At 35.7% G+C, this 20935-nt stretch overlaps 2 protein-coding genes across 3 annotated transcripts in view; both read left to right on the top strand.

The window, feature by feature from the left end:
• Positions 1-658: 658 nt before the first annotated feature.
• slc2a3b (solute carrier family 2 member 3b) lies at positions 659-9902 on the top strand. Its single transcript, XM_077720629.1, has 10 exons — positions 659-767; positions 844-923; positions 3508-3615; positions 4777-5178; positions 5249-5411; positions 5476-5663; positions 7758-7862; positions 7957-8058; positions 8212-8415; positions 8495-9902. Exons 2-10 carry the CDS (start codon positions 900-902, stop codon positions 8759-8761), a joined length of 1563 nt encoding a protein of 520 aa, XP_077576755.1. The 5' UTR covers positions 659-767; positions 844-899; the 3' UTR covers positions 8762-9902.
• Positions 9903-12652: 2750 nt separating this feature from the next.
• ephb6 (eph receptor B6) overlaps positions 12653-20935 on the top strand; it is a 29897-nt gene continuing 21614 nt past the window's right edge. For both annotated transcript variants that reach the window (XM_077720467.1, XM_077720466.1), the window contains exon 1: positions 12653-12805. In XM_077720467.1, the coding sequence (XP_077576593.1) occupies positions 12700-12805 (106 nt within the window). In that variant the 5' untranslated portion in view covers positions 12653-12699. The remainder of the gene's footprint in view (positions 12806-20935) is intronic.

The following is a 20935-nucleotide window of genomic DNA, read 5'->3' as shown; positions in this document are numbered from 1 at the left end:
TTTAAATATTTTTTAACCGCATAGGGCAAGGGGTTGTCATACTCTATAATATTTAGAATTTTTAATATAAATGGATTAAAATCTCTGAATATTCAGTTTTTTTATAGATCTATAACAATGTTTATTTGAGCTTTTTTAATATATTTTAGATTTTACACTGATTTTTAACTGAAAACAGAAAAAATGATTAAAAAAATTACAATTATTGATTTAAAATGGGGAAAATCAGGAAATGTCCATCTATCATCATTTTAATTTGATCCTAAAACAGAAAGTCAGCACTCATGATTTTCTTTCTCGGGCCACACAAAATGATGCGCCGGGCCACATTTGGCCCCTGTGCCGCCACTTTGACACCTGTGGCATTGGGAATGTTCCCAAATAACGTTCTGACTAGTCCTTTTGGTATAAACATAATCTAAGGTTATACTTGAGGCTTAATGAACTCTATGAGTTTATCTCAACTAAAGGGTCATTTATAGCAAATTAGTTCAATTCACCTGCAAACTTAACTTTAGGCTCCTCCCCCTGAAAGCTTATGCAACATTTTGAGTAGTATGTAAATCTCATTGGAATGAAAAAAAATCCCAATCATCGTCTTTGAAGGACACTATCATACCGCTCTGTGCTTTAAACGAGATCATGGGAGGGGGTGGGAGGACGGAGGAGGCGGAGCTTGTGCTGTGTGTTGCCGTTCAAGTGAGGGCAAACCATCTCATTCTTCTGGACTACAAACAGGTCGGCACCATCCCATCCCACTCCATCAGGTACAGTTATTCATCATTACGCTTCCTTTTTTACACTTTTTATCTTTTTTGACACATTTATTTCCCGTTTTTCCAGGTTCAACAGCTGTTTGCACACCGTGTTTTTTCCGGAAAAGCACTTCTAAATTAAAGATGGAGCGGATAGAAGATGATAAGGTAAATACTGTTTATTACTAAAATTTACGTTTTTTTTTTGTGTGTGTGAGGTTACTTGGGATTATAAACTTTTCATGACTGAGTTTGCTTTTTTTTATATTTTTTTCAAATGTTAGTAAGAAACTGGTTTTCATTAAGTCACGCACAGACTGGTAATTCTGTAATTTTCCTTTCTGGCACACAATGACGAGGAAAGGCGAGTTCTTTTGGGGAGAGAGTGTCGGACAAGTCGGAACTTGAGAGGGTGGAAATGCGTGTTGGTAGAGCAAGGACATGCGTAAGAAAACTTGGCATAGTCATAACATTAGGTACATTTGCACCAGAGTAAGGCAGGGTGTCAAACTTGGTACGGTTTTCCCGTTATTTCTGATAATTGGGGAGGAATCCACTTTTCGACTAATTTATTCTCAAAATTATTGTTTGGAGACATTGACAAATTGGTTCATGTCGTCTTTTTATCATCAGTAACTCCCAGTCATCTTTTGAGGCTGATTTTTTTAACAGAATATTGTGTTCTATGACTACATGGACACAAAATAAAGATTCAATTCCGATCTTTCATCTTAAGAGAAACTTTTGCTTTGTTCTATGTTTTTGTTTTATGAGGAGCAGTTTGACATCATAATCATTTTATTTTTGGGCATTTTGTAGTAAATGTTCCAACAAATGTATATGATTTAAATGGAGATATTCTATTTCATGATTTTATATTTTATTTATTGTCATGTTTCAATAAGGAACGAAAAAAGGGAAAATTGAATTGAAATTCTTACATTTTTGTGTCTTTCATCTTTAAAAGGAACATTTTAGGATATTTATAATTTTAGCAGAAAAAGGGAAAGTTGCATTGAAATTCTTTATTTACATTTTTTGTCTTTCATCTTCAAAGGGGAACATTTTATGACATAATTTTATCAGAAAAATTGAAACTAAGTATTACATTTTTTTATTTCATAAATTAAAATGCCCCCCAAACATTTTTCGTTGATTTTTATGCTTAAATAAAAATCCAAAATTATTTTTTTCGACATCTTAATTACAACCAAAAAGTCTATATAATAAAATAGTTCTGGTTAAATAAAAAGCAGAAAAGGAGAAAACACTGTTCTTTTTTTCGACTAACAAAAAGGGCTTAACATTATTTTTCAATCCTTCCACTGCCAATAACAACAAAAGACGTCCAATCCATTTAAACTGGTACAATTGCCATTGGCTTCCGAACTCCCAGTTCACATGGATTTGGCCTCTACTGTCAGTTGGGCAACCAAAACGTGTGGCTGCAAGTGCACGCACGCACGTCAGGCTCTTGCACCAATAAATTTCTAAATACGGGGTGGGTTCTGTCATTCAAATGTCTTTTTTTTTCTTTTTTGCCATTGTTGGGAAACCACATTGTGTCTTGTTTGTTTCCTGTCTGTCGATGCCGTTGAAAAAAAATCAGTTTTCAACCTACTGACTGCAAAATAGTGGTTTTGAGTCTTTGTAGTCTTGATGGTGACGTATTGTTTAAGTTACTCTTGGTTTTTAGATTTTTTAAAAAATGGGTCAATGATAGGGTCGTAAAAACTAATTCTCGTTTTAGATTTTTTTTAAACACTAAACTGTATTAAACTTTGTCATCTTAACAGGTTTAAAAATGTAGAATTTGAGAAATTGCGTGCATAATCTATTCTAGTTGCTACTTTTTGACTTATGGTGCTTATTTAATCACTGTCAGACCTCCCAGTTCAAATAGATTGGACGTATAGCACCGTTAATATCAGCCACTGAGTTAGTTAATTAAATGTTCGGTTTAGCTTACCATATTTTGACTAGCCAATGAAAGTTAACCATGAATTATTATTTTTTTAAATTTAACCTCCATAAAAGGGATACAAAAGTCACTGGTTCTCTTTTTTAAATATTTTTTTAACTAAATAATGATTATCAAATGGACATATTTATTCTTTTTTTGTTGATATGATAACTAGATTTGTTTATTTTTGAAATTATCTTACTTTTTTTAATTCAAAAAATGTATAATAAATAAATAAAATGAGAAATAAATTCATATTTTTAAAAAAGATTATATTTACTGTTTAATTCTTGTTTTTTTCTATTTTATAAAACAAAACATAAGATATTACTAACTGTTGCTCATTGCATACACTTTAAAAAATGAATAATATGTATAAATAAAAGTTGAAGGATCAGAGATATGCCGTTTTTTTCTCAAGGTAAAATTTTGGATGGCATTTTTAAAGTGAATTTCGGCATTATTAGCAACTTTTCTGTCCTAAGCCTGCTTCACTGCAGTTGGAAGAAAAGAATAGAATTCCCTCTCAGTCCCCGCAGGTGCTTTTATCCACCAACTCGCCAGTAACACAGCAAGTAGTGTCGTTCCGAGGCCAGCAGATTGAAAAGAGCCAGCGAGCGCCGGGATGCGGGAAAGGCTCATTGTGCTGTGCCATTGCGTCCGTATAAAACAACAGAAGCTTTGTCAAAAAAGCAGCAACGCACATTCACATCCTCTGTTCGGCTCTCGAGGAAATTGCACGTTGTTCCCGCCTCACCCGCATTTTTTTTATTTGTCTTTATTAAACAGCCCAAGCAGAAGAAAGTCACCGTCTACCTGCTCTACTGCGTGGCTACTGCAGTTATCGGATCGCTACAGTTTGGATACAACACTGGGGTCATCAATGCACCTGAACAGGTGTGTGGGTGTGTGTGGGTGTTCACAGTTGGCTAAAATGTTGTGTTTAAATGTGCGTCATCCATTCCTGACAGAATTACACAATGATGACGAATCAGCCAATAGCTTAAGCGATAATTGTGTATTTGATGCACTGCAGTGACATACAGTATTTAATTTTAAATAATATGATGTATATTAGAATTATAATTGAGATATATTGTATTAAAATTAAATGTATAAATATGTATCATTAACATTTGATAGCATCATGACATGCAATTTCATCTTACAGATTTTGCAACATAATTATGAGTTATTATTCAATTGCCGTATTTTCAAGACTATAAGGCGCACTTAAAAGTCTTAAATTTTCTCCAAAATTGACAGGGCGCCTTATAATCCAGTGCGCCTTATATATGGAACAAAAATTAAAATGTATCATTCAGTGAGGGGATGCGCCTTGTAGATGTGAAAATACAATAAGAAATATATATATATATATATATATATATTTCTAATTTTTGAGCCACTATAATATGTCACTTGTATATTATACAAATACTACATTTGCCAATAATATTTTATTATAGTTTAATAATAGTTACATCTCCAGTACACACATCACACTTAATTGTAAAGTGTCTAAAACCTGCAGGGTCAATATATAATATGAATTTAATAGTTTATGTAGTTTGTTATAATGATAGAAATTTAATTAGTCATCGTTTTAAACTGCATCATTCACAAAAACATATTTTAATAATAGGTTTTTAGTGCAATAATAAATGAGGGTTACCATATTCGGGTAGTATTACATATAATATTTAAGCTAATGTCATTATTTGTAATTCATTTGTATTAATTTTATTGGGTTAAAGCATCATTCAAAAATCAATCATTCAATAAAACTGCTCTAAGCAAAGTTTAATAGTGAATATTAATACTAAAAGGCAGCAAGCAATACATCTATTTTAAAATAGACAGTGAATGATTCCTGCTGTGCTGCCCTCTTGTGGATCGGCGTGGAATAACTACATTGTTGGTTCCTTCTGTTAAATAACTTATTGGGTGGGGTCAAAAGAAAAAATGCCTTTAACAACAACTGTTGAAAATAAGAGAAAGACCCCCATCCAAAGGAGTGGGCGGTCCCTTTAACTTGTCCCCGCCTCCCCTTGACAGAAACTTCGCCAATTCTTCTACAACGTCTCCGTGGAACGTTTCTCGGAGCCCTTCACCCCGGGTGTCACCACCTTAGTCTGGAGTTTTGCCGTGGCCATCTTCAGCGTTGGCGGCATGTTGGGCTCCTTCAGCGTGGGCGCCGTGGTGGACAAGTTCGGCAGAAGGAAGGCCATGCTACTGGCCAATGCCTTGGCCCTGTTGGGCGGCGGCCTAATGGGACTATCCAGCCTTAGCCGCTCCTTCGAGATGGTCATCGCCGGACGCTTGGTCATCGGCGTCTTTTGCGGTCTCTGCACGGGATTGACGCCTATGTACGTGGGGGAAATCGCACCCACGGACTTGCGAGGGGCTTTCGGGACTTTGCACCAACTGGGTGTGGTTGTCGGGATTCTGGTGGCGCAGGTACGAATGCTAGGTTGTTGGCGCTAAACCAATTATGGGATCCGCCAATCATCTTTACCTTGATTTCCAGGTCTTCGGTCTGGAGTCTCTCCTGGGATCGGACACTTTGTGGCCAGTCCTCTTGGCTCTCACCATTCTGCCGGCCATCTTGCAAACTGTCATGTTACCCTTCTGCCCTGAAAGCCCAAGATACCTCCTCATTGTCCTCAAACAGGAGGACGAAGCCAGAAAAGGTGATCAATGGCCGCCATGGATGCATGAATGAATGAAGAAGTTCTGACCCGGTCTCGCCCTCAGCTCTGGTACGTCTGCGTGGCAGCGAGGACGTGAGTGATGATATCGATGAGATGAAGGAAGAGGGGATGAAGATGTCCATGGAGAAGAAAGTGACAATTTTGGAGCTCTTCCGGGCGCGAAACTACCGCCAACCAATTGTCATCGCCATTGTTCTGCAGTTGTCGCAGCAGCTGTCCGGCATCAACGCTGTGAGTATGGCAATTTGAATCTTTTTAATATGAATAGACGTCCGATCCGTTTTAAGTGGAAACGATTGATTCTTATATATGTCATATCTGAATTTATTCTTTTCAAATTAAAAGGGGCTAATCTATTTTTCATATATTTTTAACCTTTTTAGGTAAAAGGCAAAACAGTAAATAGTATTTTTTTTCATAAAAGGGGAAATAATCAACATTCTGTTTTAATATCATTTTTTTGTTTCAGATTTTTAAAGAATATTTTGGGTAACACAAAATTCGAGACAAATCTGCTAATTACTATTATTATTATTATTATTATTATTATTATTATTATTATTATTATTATTATTATTATTATTATTATTATTATTATTATTATTATTATTATTATTATTATTATTATTATTATTATTATTATTATTATTATTATTATTATTATTATTATTATTATTATTATTATTATTATTATTATTATTATTATTATTATTATTATTATTATTATTATTATTATTATTATTATTATTATTATTATTATTATTATTATTATTATTATTATTATTATTATTATTATTATTATTATTATTATTATTATTATTATTATTATTATTATTATTATTATTATTATTATTATTATTATTATTATTATTATTATTATTATTATTATTATTATTATTATTATTATTATTATTATTATTATTATTATTATTATTATTATTATTATTATTATTATTATTATTATTATTATTATTATTATTATTATTATTATTATTATTATTATTATTATTATTATTATTATTATTATTATTAGTAGTAGTAGTAGTAGTAGTATTATTAGTATTATTAGTATTATTAGTATTATTAGTATTATTAGTATTATTAGTATTATTAGTATTATTAGTATTATTATTATTATTATTATTATTATTATTATTATTATTATTATTATTATTATTATTATTATTATTATTATTATTATTATTATTATTATTATTATTATTATTATTATTATTATTATTATTATTATTATTATTATTATTATTATTATTATTATTATTATTATTATTATTATTATTATTATTATTATTATTATTATTATTATTATTATTATTATTATTATTATTATTATTATTATTTGCAATATAAATATTGTATTAATTTAATTAAAGGATTTTGTTTAATAAGATATTTTCATATTTTGTCCATTTTAAAAACAAAAGTTAGTGCATATATTTTAAGAAATACATTTTTATTTACATTTGAAAATAAATGGAAAACAGGAATTAATATTCAGTTTTTTTCATTTAAAATTTTGAAAAATGATTTTTCTTCAAAAAACTTAATCGGAAAAAAGTTCATTATTTTATCATAATTTTTCTAAATCTAATCATTAACCTCCAATTTTTCAACCCCAATTTGCAAACCCCCCTAAATCCCCCCCTGCCCCCCGCCCCTCCCTGAAAGTACTCATGACAGGCGCATAACAAGTCTCCATAGCTTTGGGGGGGCCGCGTTAAATCGACCGACATAATCGGCGGCTTTTTGGGGGTCAGAGGAGACGAGCACGGTGGCATTTCTGGCGGATATGTTAATAAGGTCATGGACGCGGGCGCACTACAAGTGTTAGTGGTCGCTGACTAATGTCACAAAGACCACTGCGGGGGGCCGTGATGGACACATTTTTGGATGGATGTCGCTCCCCATAGTGGACAAAATAATTTCTTTTTTGGATTCTTGTTGAGGAAATAATAATTAAGGGAATAAACAAAAACAAAATAATAAATCATTTGACAGCTTTCATTAGCCTTAATAGGTTTTTTAATTGTGTATATAGACTTCATTTGAGCAACTATAGATGTATTATAAACATGGTAAGCATTACTTTGCAAATGTTTTTAGAAAATATGAACTAATTTTAAGGCGACGGTGTTTACAGTCATTTTTTGTTGATTTTGTTATGTATAATCAGGGTGTTGGAGAGTAAAAATGTTAAGATTATGGCACAAAATGGAGAACATTTTTCTTCTGGATCACTAGTTGACTAAATTGCTAAAATATTGCATCCTAACTTATTTTTTAATTAATCTATTTATATATTTAAAGGTTTTTTACTACTCTACGGGTATCTTTGACACTGCCGGGGTTACTCAACCCATCTACGCTACTATTGGTGCCGGAGTGGTCAACACAGTGTTCACTGTTGTATCAGTGAGTGTCCAACTTTATTATTTTATTACCCTTTTTGGGTTTATTTATTTTTGCAATATCAGATTTTTTGACACATTTCTTCCCATTCTTCCAGCTTTTCCTGGTGGAAAAGGCAGGCCGACGAACATTACACCTTGTAGGATTGGGTGGAATGGCCATTTCTGCTCTGTTGATGACCATCTCCCTCTCTTTGGTGGTGAGCCATTTACACCAATCCATGTGTTTTTGAATCCGGGTTGTAAAAGGTTGTCCTTGTGAGGAAAGGGGATTAATATTCATCATATTTGATCAATGATGACTTTGACTGATGTAGCCCCTCACTGATGTTTTTCCCTCTTCCTCCAAACAGAAATCCACGCCGTCTCTCAGCTACTTAGCCATCGTGGCAGTGTTTGGCTTCGTTGCCAGTTTTGAGCTGGGCCCCGGTCCGATCCCTTGGTTCATCGTAGCCGAGCTCTTCTCACAGGGACCCCGACCTGCCGCCATGGCCGTCTCCGGCTTTTCCAACTGGACCGCCAACTTCGTGGTTGGCCTCAGTTTCCCTAAACTGGAAGTACGTCGTCCTCACAAGAATTTTGTCCAAAACCCACCATATATATTAAGACCCCCACCCTCCTTATGTCTCCCACCAGGAACTCTGCGGTCCTTACGTCTTCATCATCTTCATGCTATTGCTAATCATCTTCTTCATCTTCACCTTCCTGCGAGTCCCCGAAACCAAAGGAAGAACCTTCGACGACATCGCCCAAGCATTCGCCGTCAGCGCCGCCAAAATGGCCGCCTCCCCTTTGCCCGACGCGGCGGCGGGGGTGGTGGACCTCGCCGGGGACAAACAACCCCCACCCATGTCCCCATCGGAAAAAGTCCCTATGGTGGATCTCCCCGAAGACAAGCCGTGATTGGTTACGTGACGAGAAGGAGGGGTTAGAAAAGGTCAGTGCGACAACTTCACGTACTAGAACGAGAAAACAGATCGCTTAAAACAGGGTATTTTTTATCCCCGCATGGATCATACCAAAATAATTAACCCAGGTCCGTGTAAACCGCTTAAAAGTTTGTTGACATTCTTCGCATACTGCCGTCTCTTTAAGAGGATCAACTCGTGTTCAGTGTTAAGACCCCCGATACAACCAAGCCCCGCCTTTAGTTGCCCTAAAAGGTTGCCAGATTTGAGCATTCAGACATTGAGGTCTAGCTCGGGAAAATGGCTAGGCTGGCTCTAAAAAAGCGGGTAACGCCCTCCATTGCCGTTATTGGCCAAAGGAATTTTTATTCTACGTTTATGTATATATTCTGTGTTGAACTCAGCTGCTCGAGAAGAAGCTCAATTTGTTTGTGTTGTGTCTACTGCCAATGAGAAACTTGATTGTACGAAAAGGAGGCGGAGCTTATGCCTATCTTTGTAGGTATTTGGTTTTGAATGCAGCCCATTGATTGTTTTTGGGCTCAGGCCAATGCAATAGTTGTATAGTTAAGCGCCATCTAGTGGGGCGGTTGATCTTAAGGAGCTTCATTTAGATGCTAATGTTGACTTTTCATTGCCTTTGTCGCAAATGTTTAAATTTTTTTTAATATATAGATAATGTAATGGATATAATAATAATAATCGGACATAGGCTTTGTCATCATACCCAGCTGTGTATGGCGAAATTGGTAGTGCTTCTCCATAAGGTGCATTTTCTTGGCAAAAGGCACAAATAAGTGATAATTTCGGACACGTAATTTGGCATTTTGCCGTTATGGATCCATCACATCACCCCCGAGCGGACCACTTACCTCTCACTGTCTCCTCACTTACCTTCAGTCAGCCAGTAGGAGGCAGATTGCCACCCCATGTTACCTCACCCCTGAAGTTATTACACAGAAGGGATTGTGTGTCGTGCTACCGCAAGTTTAGAATCCTGATGAATGTGGGAAAACTGGAAAACTACTTTAAACTCTTTTAAAGGCAAGTGACAATTTTTGGTCAGAACAAAAAAAGTCCTACTTATAAAAACTATTCAATCATTTTAAAGTAAAATATAAATTTGCTTTTCGTCTTATTTCCAATACGTACCATCTAAATGGATTTTTATATTTGAGGGAAACAAATGTGTTGAACAAAAACTTTTTATCGGATCCCATTAAAGTAAACCTCAAAAATAATAATATTTTTCATCTTAGATGATTTTTTAAGTTAGAATTTTTATGCTCAGAACAGAAAAGTTATTAATAATTCATGAAAGAAATGACTATGATGGCTTTCCTTCAGTTTTTATGTAATTTAAATATAAATAGATGAATCAAAATCCTTTTTATTTTTGTGCCTGAGAACAAAAACTAATTCATGAGTAGCAATCATGAACTCAAGTCTACTGATTCAAATAATAACTGTGATATCACAGCTCAGCCAAGACAGCCAATAAAAACACTAGCAACTTGTATTTATTTCCATACTTTGGATGCACCAAAAATGAACATTTGCAGCGTTATTAACATTCTGGAAAGATTATGCCAATTTATTTGGTATTTCCAGATTAAATTGACCCTGTAACATCGATCTGTACCAAGATGGCCACCCAATGTCATCTACTGAGATATCTAATAAGTTAATGAGTGCTTATATTTGTTAAACACTCACATTTCTCATGCACTTCTGGTACTATATCATTCCTGTATTCCACCATAAATACCAGCCTTTAATATGTATATATTGCTACGTTTGCATTTTTATATCGGTACAACAAAAGTGTATAAGTGAGCGTCCCACAGTTAAGTTGCTGTGACGCGCACTTTGAAGTGAACTAAAATAGAAATAAAGTTGGATGTGTTCAGAAATTTCTGATTGTTTTTTTTAATGCAACTAACCACATGCTTGTCATCATGGATTTTTAATGTGTGTGAATGTGAGAGAAACCGTCTGCTGAGCAGAGTTACCCAAAGCTGAGTATAAAGTGAAAAGTAAGTAGGTAAAGAGATGAAATATTCAATAAGAGCAAGAGTCAAGTTTTTCTGCCTAGTCTGATTATGCAAAAAATACTATTTTGACTTCCATCTTCATGGAAATGTTTTATTTTCTTCTTTCTCTATGCATGAATTTATCCATAGTGTACAATGGGCGGTGTACCACAGGGATTACTACTAGATCCACTGATAATACTACCACCCTATATATGTTTTTCCTCTTAAATGTGTTCTATTGAAAAAAAAATCATGTCTAGCAACAAATCTAATTTTTTATATCTTTCTTTTGTAGCCAAACATCTTCCATCTTATGTCAACTAGTCGGTATTAAAACACGGCAACACTTAAGTATGTCAACATTAAATGGTGGTTGTGTAGTTCCTATTGTTTTGACAGCAAACCTAATTTGTGACTGGCATTAAGCAGCTTAGGAATTGTTCACCATTTGCCAAACTGTCACTCGTAAGTTGCCATCGAGTGCCGGAATCAAACATTTTGACCTGTCCTACCCCCCCCAAAAAAAATCCAAACCTGCACCATTCCTGCCCTGAATGACTATCTCACAGACACAGAAACAAAAATCAAGCCCCCTTTAATATATTTGGGGGGTGTCATGATTCATAGTGATATATAGGTTGTGTATATAAAGATATTATTTATATTTGCATGCTATAATATTTAATTTTCATCTTAAATAGCCATGTTTAGGAGCCCGGAGGGGGGTAGCTGGGAATGGGGCCATCTAACTATGTCGAGCCGGGGGGCAAACATCTCCCTTGCAAGAGTCCACTCAAGTCTTACTCATTGCCGTGAACTGGGGCATGAAAAAGACCCTGTCAACAAAGTGCAATGCTGTAGAGTGGCCAAAGAGGGGCGTACGAGGCAGAAACCTCGGCCTGGGGTCTTAAAGTGACATCTTTTTTTGTGTGCATCTCAAAGACAGATTTTGTAAAATATATTTATCACCTGCAGTTATTTTTAATACTTAAAAAATATTAAAAATGACAAAAATAATAAATGGGATTTTTGTTAACAGTGCTTATTTTACCTTAAATTAAAGTACATTTCACTTAGATTTTTAGTGATTTTTCTTCTTTAATTAATTTTATTTTTATTTTTAATATGGAGATTTTTAATTTAAAAAGAGAACTAAATATATTAGTAAATGATAAGTGTTCATGCTGCTTTTAAATGATTTTTTTGACATGCAAAGCAGTAAATGAGTTACTAAATTTAAAAAAACTGTATTTCATTTTTCTGATTCTTAATAGTCCAGAGAAAAATAAATATAATATACATATATATTTTTAAGTAAAGACCAAGACATGGGCGGAACCTTTCAACAATACGAGCACCATTTGAGCCAAAAAAAAAAATGCGACTCCCCCATGTGTTGTTAATAGCCCTCATCAAATGCACCTGTGTTTGTCGAAGTGTGTTGGAATGACAAATGCCACACAATGCCTGGACTCGTGGATCCTTCATTTCGCGTTTGCACATTAATTCGTCATTTATCAACTATCTCTGCACAAATCAGCACTTTAATGCAAACTTTAATACTCTGATCCACTTCATGCACATGAAAATCAGTAACCAGCACCCACTTGGAGAAGAATCATTGGAGCATCAGCATCGGAAATCATGAAAAGTATGTATGATCTATATATATTATGACACGTTTTTGCATGAAACTCATTATCTGTACATAAATATTTTTTCAGTTTTGTAAATATGACTGTCCCCTTCCTCATCCATTCATTCTCCCTAAGCGCCTGATAAAGGGAACAGACTCCTCCCCCTTTGCTTTCCACACACACACACGCACAGGCATACAACACACATTCACGTACACACACATACAACACACACACACCTCCCTCTTTCTCACTCTTTCATGCCGTCTCCCTCCCTAGGCTGCTGTCCGTGTCACTCTGTAGTGGAAATGTGGAGCGTCTTTCTGTTCCTCTTTCTCTTACTCCGGCTTAATTCAGCTGAGGAAGGTAAGAAAGTAACTTTTTAAAAATTATTTTTCATAAATCATTGTTAAAATTAAGTATCCGATACACATTGTACCTTATTTTTTGGGTTATCTGCAAGTTCTCGCCTTGTTTTTATTTAGTTTCATGCATGTCAGGAACAAAACAATAATAAGATAGAACTGAATTAATTTTAAACCATAAACCATTTAACCCTTAATGGTTTATATCCCACTCAAGCCAGGCCACCCTTAATCCCACCCGCTGCCCTTTGACCTCCCCCACCATCTCCCCATTTTGGTCGGGATGGCGCCAAATGGTGCGGCGAGAAATACCGACTTTGTTTATATGAGAGTAGGCAAGCTGGAGAGATTTTTATTCAATGATGAGTCAGATAGCATCTGCCCGTGTGTTTGTGGTTGTGTGCAAGCTGCACCTGTTCGAAATTCATTTTCTTTTCTCCTGTTGTAATTCAACTCCATGACATTTTTTTTATGTCACCCCCCTCGAAGCAGCACTTTACGACTAAATAATTGAGCGACAGTGTTAAACAGCTTTTCTCTTCTCTATTTCAATTCCCCAGATTTTTTTGGCCTTGCTAAAAACCAAGGCCAAGTATGCACTTGGGCTTTCTAGCATTAGTCGGCTCTCCCCCGCCATAGAAGTAGCTCGCGCCGATATTCCATGGGTGCTTTTTCCTTGTAAACTGTGCGTGGGTCCGCTTGAGAGTGATTTTTTTTTTTGAATAGCTGAAGGCCAAGCGAGCTCTGGTTTAATTCACTTTGAAGCTGCCTTTTAGTTTAAAAAAGAGAAAAATATATATATATATCATTATCAGTATCATTATCAGTATCATTATCAGTATCATTATCAGTATTATTGTTATTGTTATTAGTATTATTCTTATTATTGTTATTAGTATTATTCTTATTATTGTTATTAGTATTATTATTATTGTTATTATTATCAGTAGTACTATTGTCATCAGTATTATTATTAGTACTATTGTTATCAGTATTATTATTAGTATTATCGTTATTAGTAGTATTATTGTAGTTATTAGTATTATTGTTAGTACTATTAGTATTATTTTTATTACTATTAGTATTGTTAGTACTATTAGTATTATTATTATTATTAGTAGTAGTAGTAGTAGTAGTATTAGTATTTGTATTATTATTAGTAGTAGTATTATGATTATTATTTGTGTTTTTTTAATTATTTATTTATATATTTTTAATTTTTGTATAGATTTTTTTAAATATATTTTTAAATATGTTTTAAATTATTTTTATTATTATTATTTTTACACTACAAGACTATAAATTACACAATGTAAAAGAGCTACCCTGAAGGTGTTCCACAGAGATCAATTTTAGGACCCTTGAAATTAGTTTTTTTTTAAATCTGAAACCAAACTAAATGGGTGAAAGTGTTGTAAAATCTGTTAAAGTTGTTTACGTATTTAGAAATCAGTACTGGTGCATTTAAGTGTCAGTCTTTCAGCTGTGGTAACTTGAACGCCATCCGCGTGTAGCCGCCAATCAATCCTAGCCTGCAGCAGATGGCCTGGATGACGATGAAAGCGTGGAGCGGCGCGCTGGCCTCGCCGCTCCACTCTTGCCCTTCTGACTTTGCCTCGTCGAAATAAAACTCGACGTAATACAGCGCTGACCCAATAGCGGAAGCGCCCGCTTAAATCCTTGTTGTCAGGGAACGGCGGGCGGGTTCGTTGGCGGGTTCTGCGAGCTTTAGAGCGGCCAGACGTTACTTGGCTTCTTTTCTTGCTTTAATGCACGCAAAGGCGACAACAGTTGGCTGCACAATCCGTCCGCCCACTTTCTATATTGCTCGTCCTCATTAGGGTCACGGGTGAGCTGGAGCCTGGCCCAGCTGACTCTGGCTGGGGGGGTTGGTGGGCGAAGCCAAATGCTTAGAACATTCACACTTTAGGAGTGTTGTTGTTTGTTTTTAGGGTTTTTTTCACACGCAGGGCAAGATCATGTAATTTGGGACTTTTAAAAATGTACTTAAATTGCTTTAATATATTAAAAATATAGGTTTTTAGTTTAATATCATAATAAAAACATTTAGGAGTGGTTTTGGTTTAAAAATATGCAGTTAAAATGAATAAAATCACAAATATGTAAAAGTTACGACACTAAATAATACTTAAACCCCCTAAAACCTACATTCTTGCATGGCATGCATTTAATAATAATAATCTGACATAGGCTTTGTCATGTATTTTTTCTTTTTTATGTGAATTGGGACCTGATGAGTGTTTAAACAAAGCATTATCTTTTCATATGAAGTTCATGAGAAAAATTGTCTGCATCATAAGTGGACGCCAGATTTTTGTAGTCCAAAATTTAACATTGTAGTCTTTACAACCAAAAATGTGATGCCCACATATGGACGCCAGGTCATAGGAGGTTAAAGTTGATTTTCTTATTCACCCTTTTTAACTCATAGCATGCTATTGACAGCAATACAATGTTGGGGTGGCCATAATTATTGTATTAAGTCCCCTTTTTGGGGACTGTGGGTGTAAAGCTAGATTCCCTAAATGTATTTTACATTATGTCAAACATATTTAGATTGTATCAAGTATACTAATTGTATGACACCACACCTGATGCCCCTTCCACCCGCGTCATGGTTGAGTGACCATTACATAATCACTTAATGTTCACTAGTTCTGTTTTGGGGATGTGGTAAAGAAACCAGAGTACCTAGAGAAAACCCACGCAAACCCCGGGAGAGCATTTAAATTCCATGCACGACCTGAGCTCGAACCCTCGATCGCAGAATTGTGAGCCCAACTTGTTAACCACTGGTGCACCGGCCAGTGTTACATTCCACCCCCAAAAATGTGTAAAAACAGCTGCCAGACCTGACTTGCAGAAAAGTGTGTATAATCCGAGGGCCGTGTTAACATTCTCACTCTGAGGTCACCAGGGCCAAGTTTCTGCAGGAGGTTTGCTCTTGAACCGACCCGTAATTGGGCGGATTGGTGCGTGGAGCATGTCCTTTCAGGACAGAGAAATGGAGAATGTGTAAAGAGAAAATAAACAGCGTGTGACGCGTGACTCAGCACTAGCAACCTGGCGGCAAGGGCACCGTTTTGGGGTCAGTTCTGTGTAGAAATGTTCCATTTTAGACAGTAAATGAGTATGGAAAATATCTGCCTGGAATCAGTTTGTAACTGCAGATTCATTCTACTTAGAGTACAGGTGTCAAAGTGGTGGCCCGGGGGCCAAATCTGGCCCGCCGCATCATTTTGTGTGGCCCGAGAAAGTAAATCATGAGTGCCGACTTTCTGTTTTAGGATCAAATTAAAATGAAGAATATAGATGTATATTATATTTCCTGATTTTCCCCTTTTTAAATAAATAATAGCAATTTTTTAATCCATTTTCTGTGTTTTTAGTTTAAAAATCATTTAGTAAAATCTAAAAATATATTTAAAAAAGGCTCAAATAAACATTGTTTTAGATCTATAAAAAACGGAATATTCAGGGCTTTTAATCCAGTTCATTTAATTCATTTATAAAAAAAAAATCAAAATATTATATCTAAAAACGCCGTCATGAATTCGAGTTGACTTTATGCGGCCCGTGAACCGGGTCTGACACCTTTGACTTAGAGGATCAAGAATATGACTTTGAATTTCCTAATTTTTTTAATTACGCAAATGTTGGGTGGTCCAGCGGATGAGTAGTTAGCGACTCGGCCTCACGAGTCTTGGGTTCAAATCCAAGTCAGTTTTCCTATGTGAAATTTGGCTTGTTCTCCTGTGGCCTGCGTGGGTTTTCTCCGGGTACTCCAGCTTCCCTCCACCTTCCAAAAAAAATGGTAGGTAGATTGTACCGTCTAAATTACCCCTAGGTATGGGTCAGGGTGTAAATGGTTGTCTGATTCTGATTGTCTGATGCCCTCCAGCTCTGCTGGGATAGGCTCCAGCACCCCCACGACCCTTGTCAGCCCCCCAACGCGATTGCGCTTACTGAAAAACTTTAGCGTTTTCACCTCGTTGTCGTGTAAGCGGACCCCCAGGCCCTTAAAATGTGATCTCCAGAGCGATATATTTGTACTCCCACGGGGATGTTAGGACTAGATAGACGGACAAGGGTCACCATGCCGGTAAAATAAGACGCAAGTGCATCCCTGTGCTTTAAAGGCAGCAGCACTCAAGTCCAGATTGCAGACTCGGCACTTCTCTGAGCCGTCAGGAACAAAAGCTGAGTGTTTCTGCTGTTAGATGGACCAATAACTGCGACATGCGTGGTGGCAGCGCCTTGTGCGAAGAGTAGAGTTAAATAAAGGGGCTTTTACAGCCAAGTGGCCCAGTCACTAAATGTCCCTTCACTTTTTTGTCCATGTCGGGAGGTCTTAATCCTCTGAAAGGTGCGCACTCAACGTGTTAGCGCCGGATGTCGCCGTGAATTATTTACCATGCAAATGTCACGGCATGAGTCGCGCAGGGGTGCTCTCTGGTAACAAAGTCTTCACGTCTGCGTTTGTTGGGGAACTAGACGGACATGAATATTCATTTTTAAATCATTATAGGCGTTATTATACGTGCTTGGCTGAACCGCCTTGGAGGAAGACTTAATTGAATTTTGGAGAGGAAAGTTCAGCATTTGTTAAGTAGGATAGTTTTTCCATAGTTTTTTTTATATTATTTGTTGAACTGAAAAGATTGTAGGGTGAATTTGTTGGGGTTTTTTTTGTTTTTAGGCGGTTAGGACATTCGTCAATTCTGAAGTCTTGGGTTCCTGTGTGCTTGTTTTTGTGTGGTTTATCTCCACAGACTCCTCCCACATCCTCAAAACAACCATTTTCTGGACTATAAATCAAGTGTTAACCCGTTTTTGTCAGGAGACACTTTTTACTCGGGGTTGTTGTAACTGTAAACATTATGTGGATGTAGAATCACTTGATTATGATATTATACATATAAATGTATTCAAATTTCTAGATAAATTGGCATCTATCACTGTCTGTAGCAGCAAATTAGTTAATGCTGTGAAATAAGTGCTGTTTTTAAAAAAGATAGCACAAAACCATTCATAAAAAGTGACAGACAAGTTATAATAATGAAATTCCATCCCAATTACTCTTCCTTGCTCAGCTGCCTCGCCCACGAAAACTCTCCAAGCAGATGATGTCACTCCCAGAATGAGCAATAGATTGTAATAGCATGCTATCATTTTTTTTTTCTCCAAAATTTACAAGCTAGTGCAGTATTGGAAAGCTAGCAATGATCATCTTTTTTTTACAAGTTTTTTTATACAAATCTGGTTATGTCACAACCAGAATTGCAGAATTCTGGTTGTGATGTCACAACCAGAATTTCAAAATAAAAGTTGTTTTGATTGGAATAACTTTTTGAAATGGTTTTTGAAAGAATATAAAAACTCAGCAGGATCATCAATTCTGGTTGTGACATCACAACCAGAATTGTAGAAAAAAAGTTATTTTAGTTCGAATAACTATGAAATGTTTTTTTTAAAGAAAAATAACTCCGGTTTGAGTGCCAACATAATTTTCTACACAAAAAATGACATTCTTCCACCATTTTCATCAGCATAGTTTTCACTTACAAAGCTCATAATGTGAACAGACACAATAATTTTCTCTATTGTCACAAATGAAGGAAAAAATCATTCACAAGGACATAAAATAGCACAGATTGTCTCCATCTGCAAGTGTAATCTTTCAAAAAAAAAAGTCTCTCAACAGCTCCCTCAGAACACCAAGAAAAGACTTGAGGGAGATAACCCACCAATAATATCACTACACTCCTGTTATTTGTTGTTTTATGCATGATCACCTCCATTCTCCATGAATACAGAACGAAACAGACAGTTGGCCTTTAAGTTAAGATGACAGTCAAGAGAGATCTTCCCCTTTTCCACGGTGGAGAAATTCCTCTCAAGTGAACAATCTTACGCCATTAAATATGAGTAGGAAGGGATGAAAATTGTATGACGACTGGGAGAATTATTTATCCATCCACAGATGGTGAGAAATGACTATTTCCTGATGCAATGATAGTATTTTTTTGCATTCCGGGCGCGGGGAACTTTGATTTTTAAGCGTGCGCTCGCGCCGACGTTGCCAGATTAAGAAGGACGACGGCGGCCAATGGGATTTTTTGGAAGCCAGCTGGAAAAAATTCCTGTGGCAAAGATTTCTAAGTGTAGACGCCATTTCGACAAGATGTGAGTACGAATACAATAGTGTGGCTTTGCCTGAAAAGTGACAAAGTCATCTTTTCCATTCCGGGCTTTTGTAAGGAAAGGAGTTATTGCATTTTATTTATAAACTGGTAAAGACGTGTTCAGGGCCAAAGCAAATTTAGTCAACACTTGGGTGACCTTCTGTTTTTATTTTGTTCTGCTTTGTCATTATTTTTGTGGAGTTGCTTCCTTGTTTCAATTTTTGTTCTTTGTTATATATCTTTTTGGTTCTTTAAGTCGGGTATTATGTTGTCAGACTTGGGGCCAGATCTTGCAAATCCCTATTGTTTTGGTGGTCTTGTGAAAGTTAATCACGTGCATCCACTTTGTTTCTCCATGAAATCAGTATTTGATGACATTTCTGAAAGATTGTGGTTTACATAAATTAGAGAATATTTAATGTTTTAGTTTTGCGGTTATGAAAGCAAAGTATGAAATGTGTTTTCAATTTTTAAAAAGGGAATGGTTATTTTAGTTCTACTCCAAAGATTTGAAAAATATGTTTTTGTCTTCTCTTTTACTTTCATCAGGACAAAAATACCTAAAAAGTTAGAGAACATATTTACATTTATAAAAAAATAATACAGATAAATATTGCTATTACAAACAGGGTAACCTGGCTTTGTTCGAACCAAAGGACAATTGTGCCATTTTAAAAAGAATGATTTTTTTTAACTTCTCTTTTAAAAAATGGGTGTTTATTAAATAAAATATTGGGTTTACTTACTTGGAGAAGCTGAAGAAATTCAAACTTTTTGGTCTCCATAAAAAAATTTTACTCTGCGTTGCACAGTTTGGACAAACGTAGCAAGATAATCTTAACATACACACACACACACACATAAATCTTGCTTTATAATGAATATAAAAGAGCCTCAAAAAGAGGATTTACTCAATTATAAGATCAACAAAGTCTAAACTATCAAAATTGTCAATTTGTTTGTTCATCCATTAGTCGTCAAATAGTGTTAGATGCCCAAGTCATTTTGACTGGAAGAGAGGTCCCTCCCTAACAAAATGGATTGGACATCAAGCACCATCATCCATTGCTGCCTAATGAGTTAAATATTTATTTTATCCAACATAATGGTCCCCCTGAAGAAAAATAAAAACTTCCCCAATGTGACCAAGATAAGTTTATCTCTGATTGGTTGTGTTTTTCTGTGGTTGTTGGTCACAAAATGTCAATGTTACTTCCCCTTTAATCCTGTGGTGTTCCACAAGGGCCAATCTTAGGACCCATAGTACTTGAGGTCTAAAAAACTTCCGTTTAAATATGTCATCCGAAAATTTGAAGGGTATGCGAATCCTTCAAATTTGTACACAGACTTATTTTCAAGATATTACATTCGAGATAGTGTATGTCCTCTGTGGGATTGGTTAACTACAATTAGTGACTGGATGAGTCACAAAGCTGAGGTTTTTTGGGGGGTAATTTGCAGTATTTAGCCTCACTTTACCAATTCCTGACCAACTGGAGTCTTTTCCAAAGCCACAAAAATAACTGAATCTCAAATATACAGTCTTGCATCATAGCATATGATTATGTATGTGTATAGTTATGATAAATGACTTAAACCGGGAATATTTGCTGTGAATACTCTAGGATTAAAATAATGATAATTCGTTCTTTAAAGTGTTACTTTTTATTTTTCTTGCTTTTCCTTGACTTTGATTTAATTCATGCATTCTTGCTACAATTTTTTTTCTGATCAAATGTTCACATAGCTAATTTTTTTCTTTAAAAAAAAAAGGTGTTTTGTGTGGGAGGCTCTCATGTGTCAGATTGAGGGTGGCAATCATCTAAGTGGCTTCAAAAGTGGAATTGCTACATCCACCCACTTTCAAAATCGGCAATCGGCTGTCCGAATATTTGACACTCTTATGGTGTGTTAACGCCGCCAAT

The sequence above is a fragment of the Stigmatopora nigra genome, chromosome 7 (genome assembly GCF_051989575.1).
Source record: "Stigmatopora nigra isolate UIUO_SnigA chromosome 7, RoL_Snig_1.1, whole genome shotgun sequence".
Lineage (NCBI taxonomy): Eukaryota > Metazoa > Chordata > Actinopteri > Syngnathiformes > Syngnathidae > Stigmatopora > Stigmatopora nigra.
Note: the sequence above shows the minus strand (reverse complement) of the source record. Positions and strands in the feature narration are given on the sequence as shown.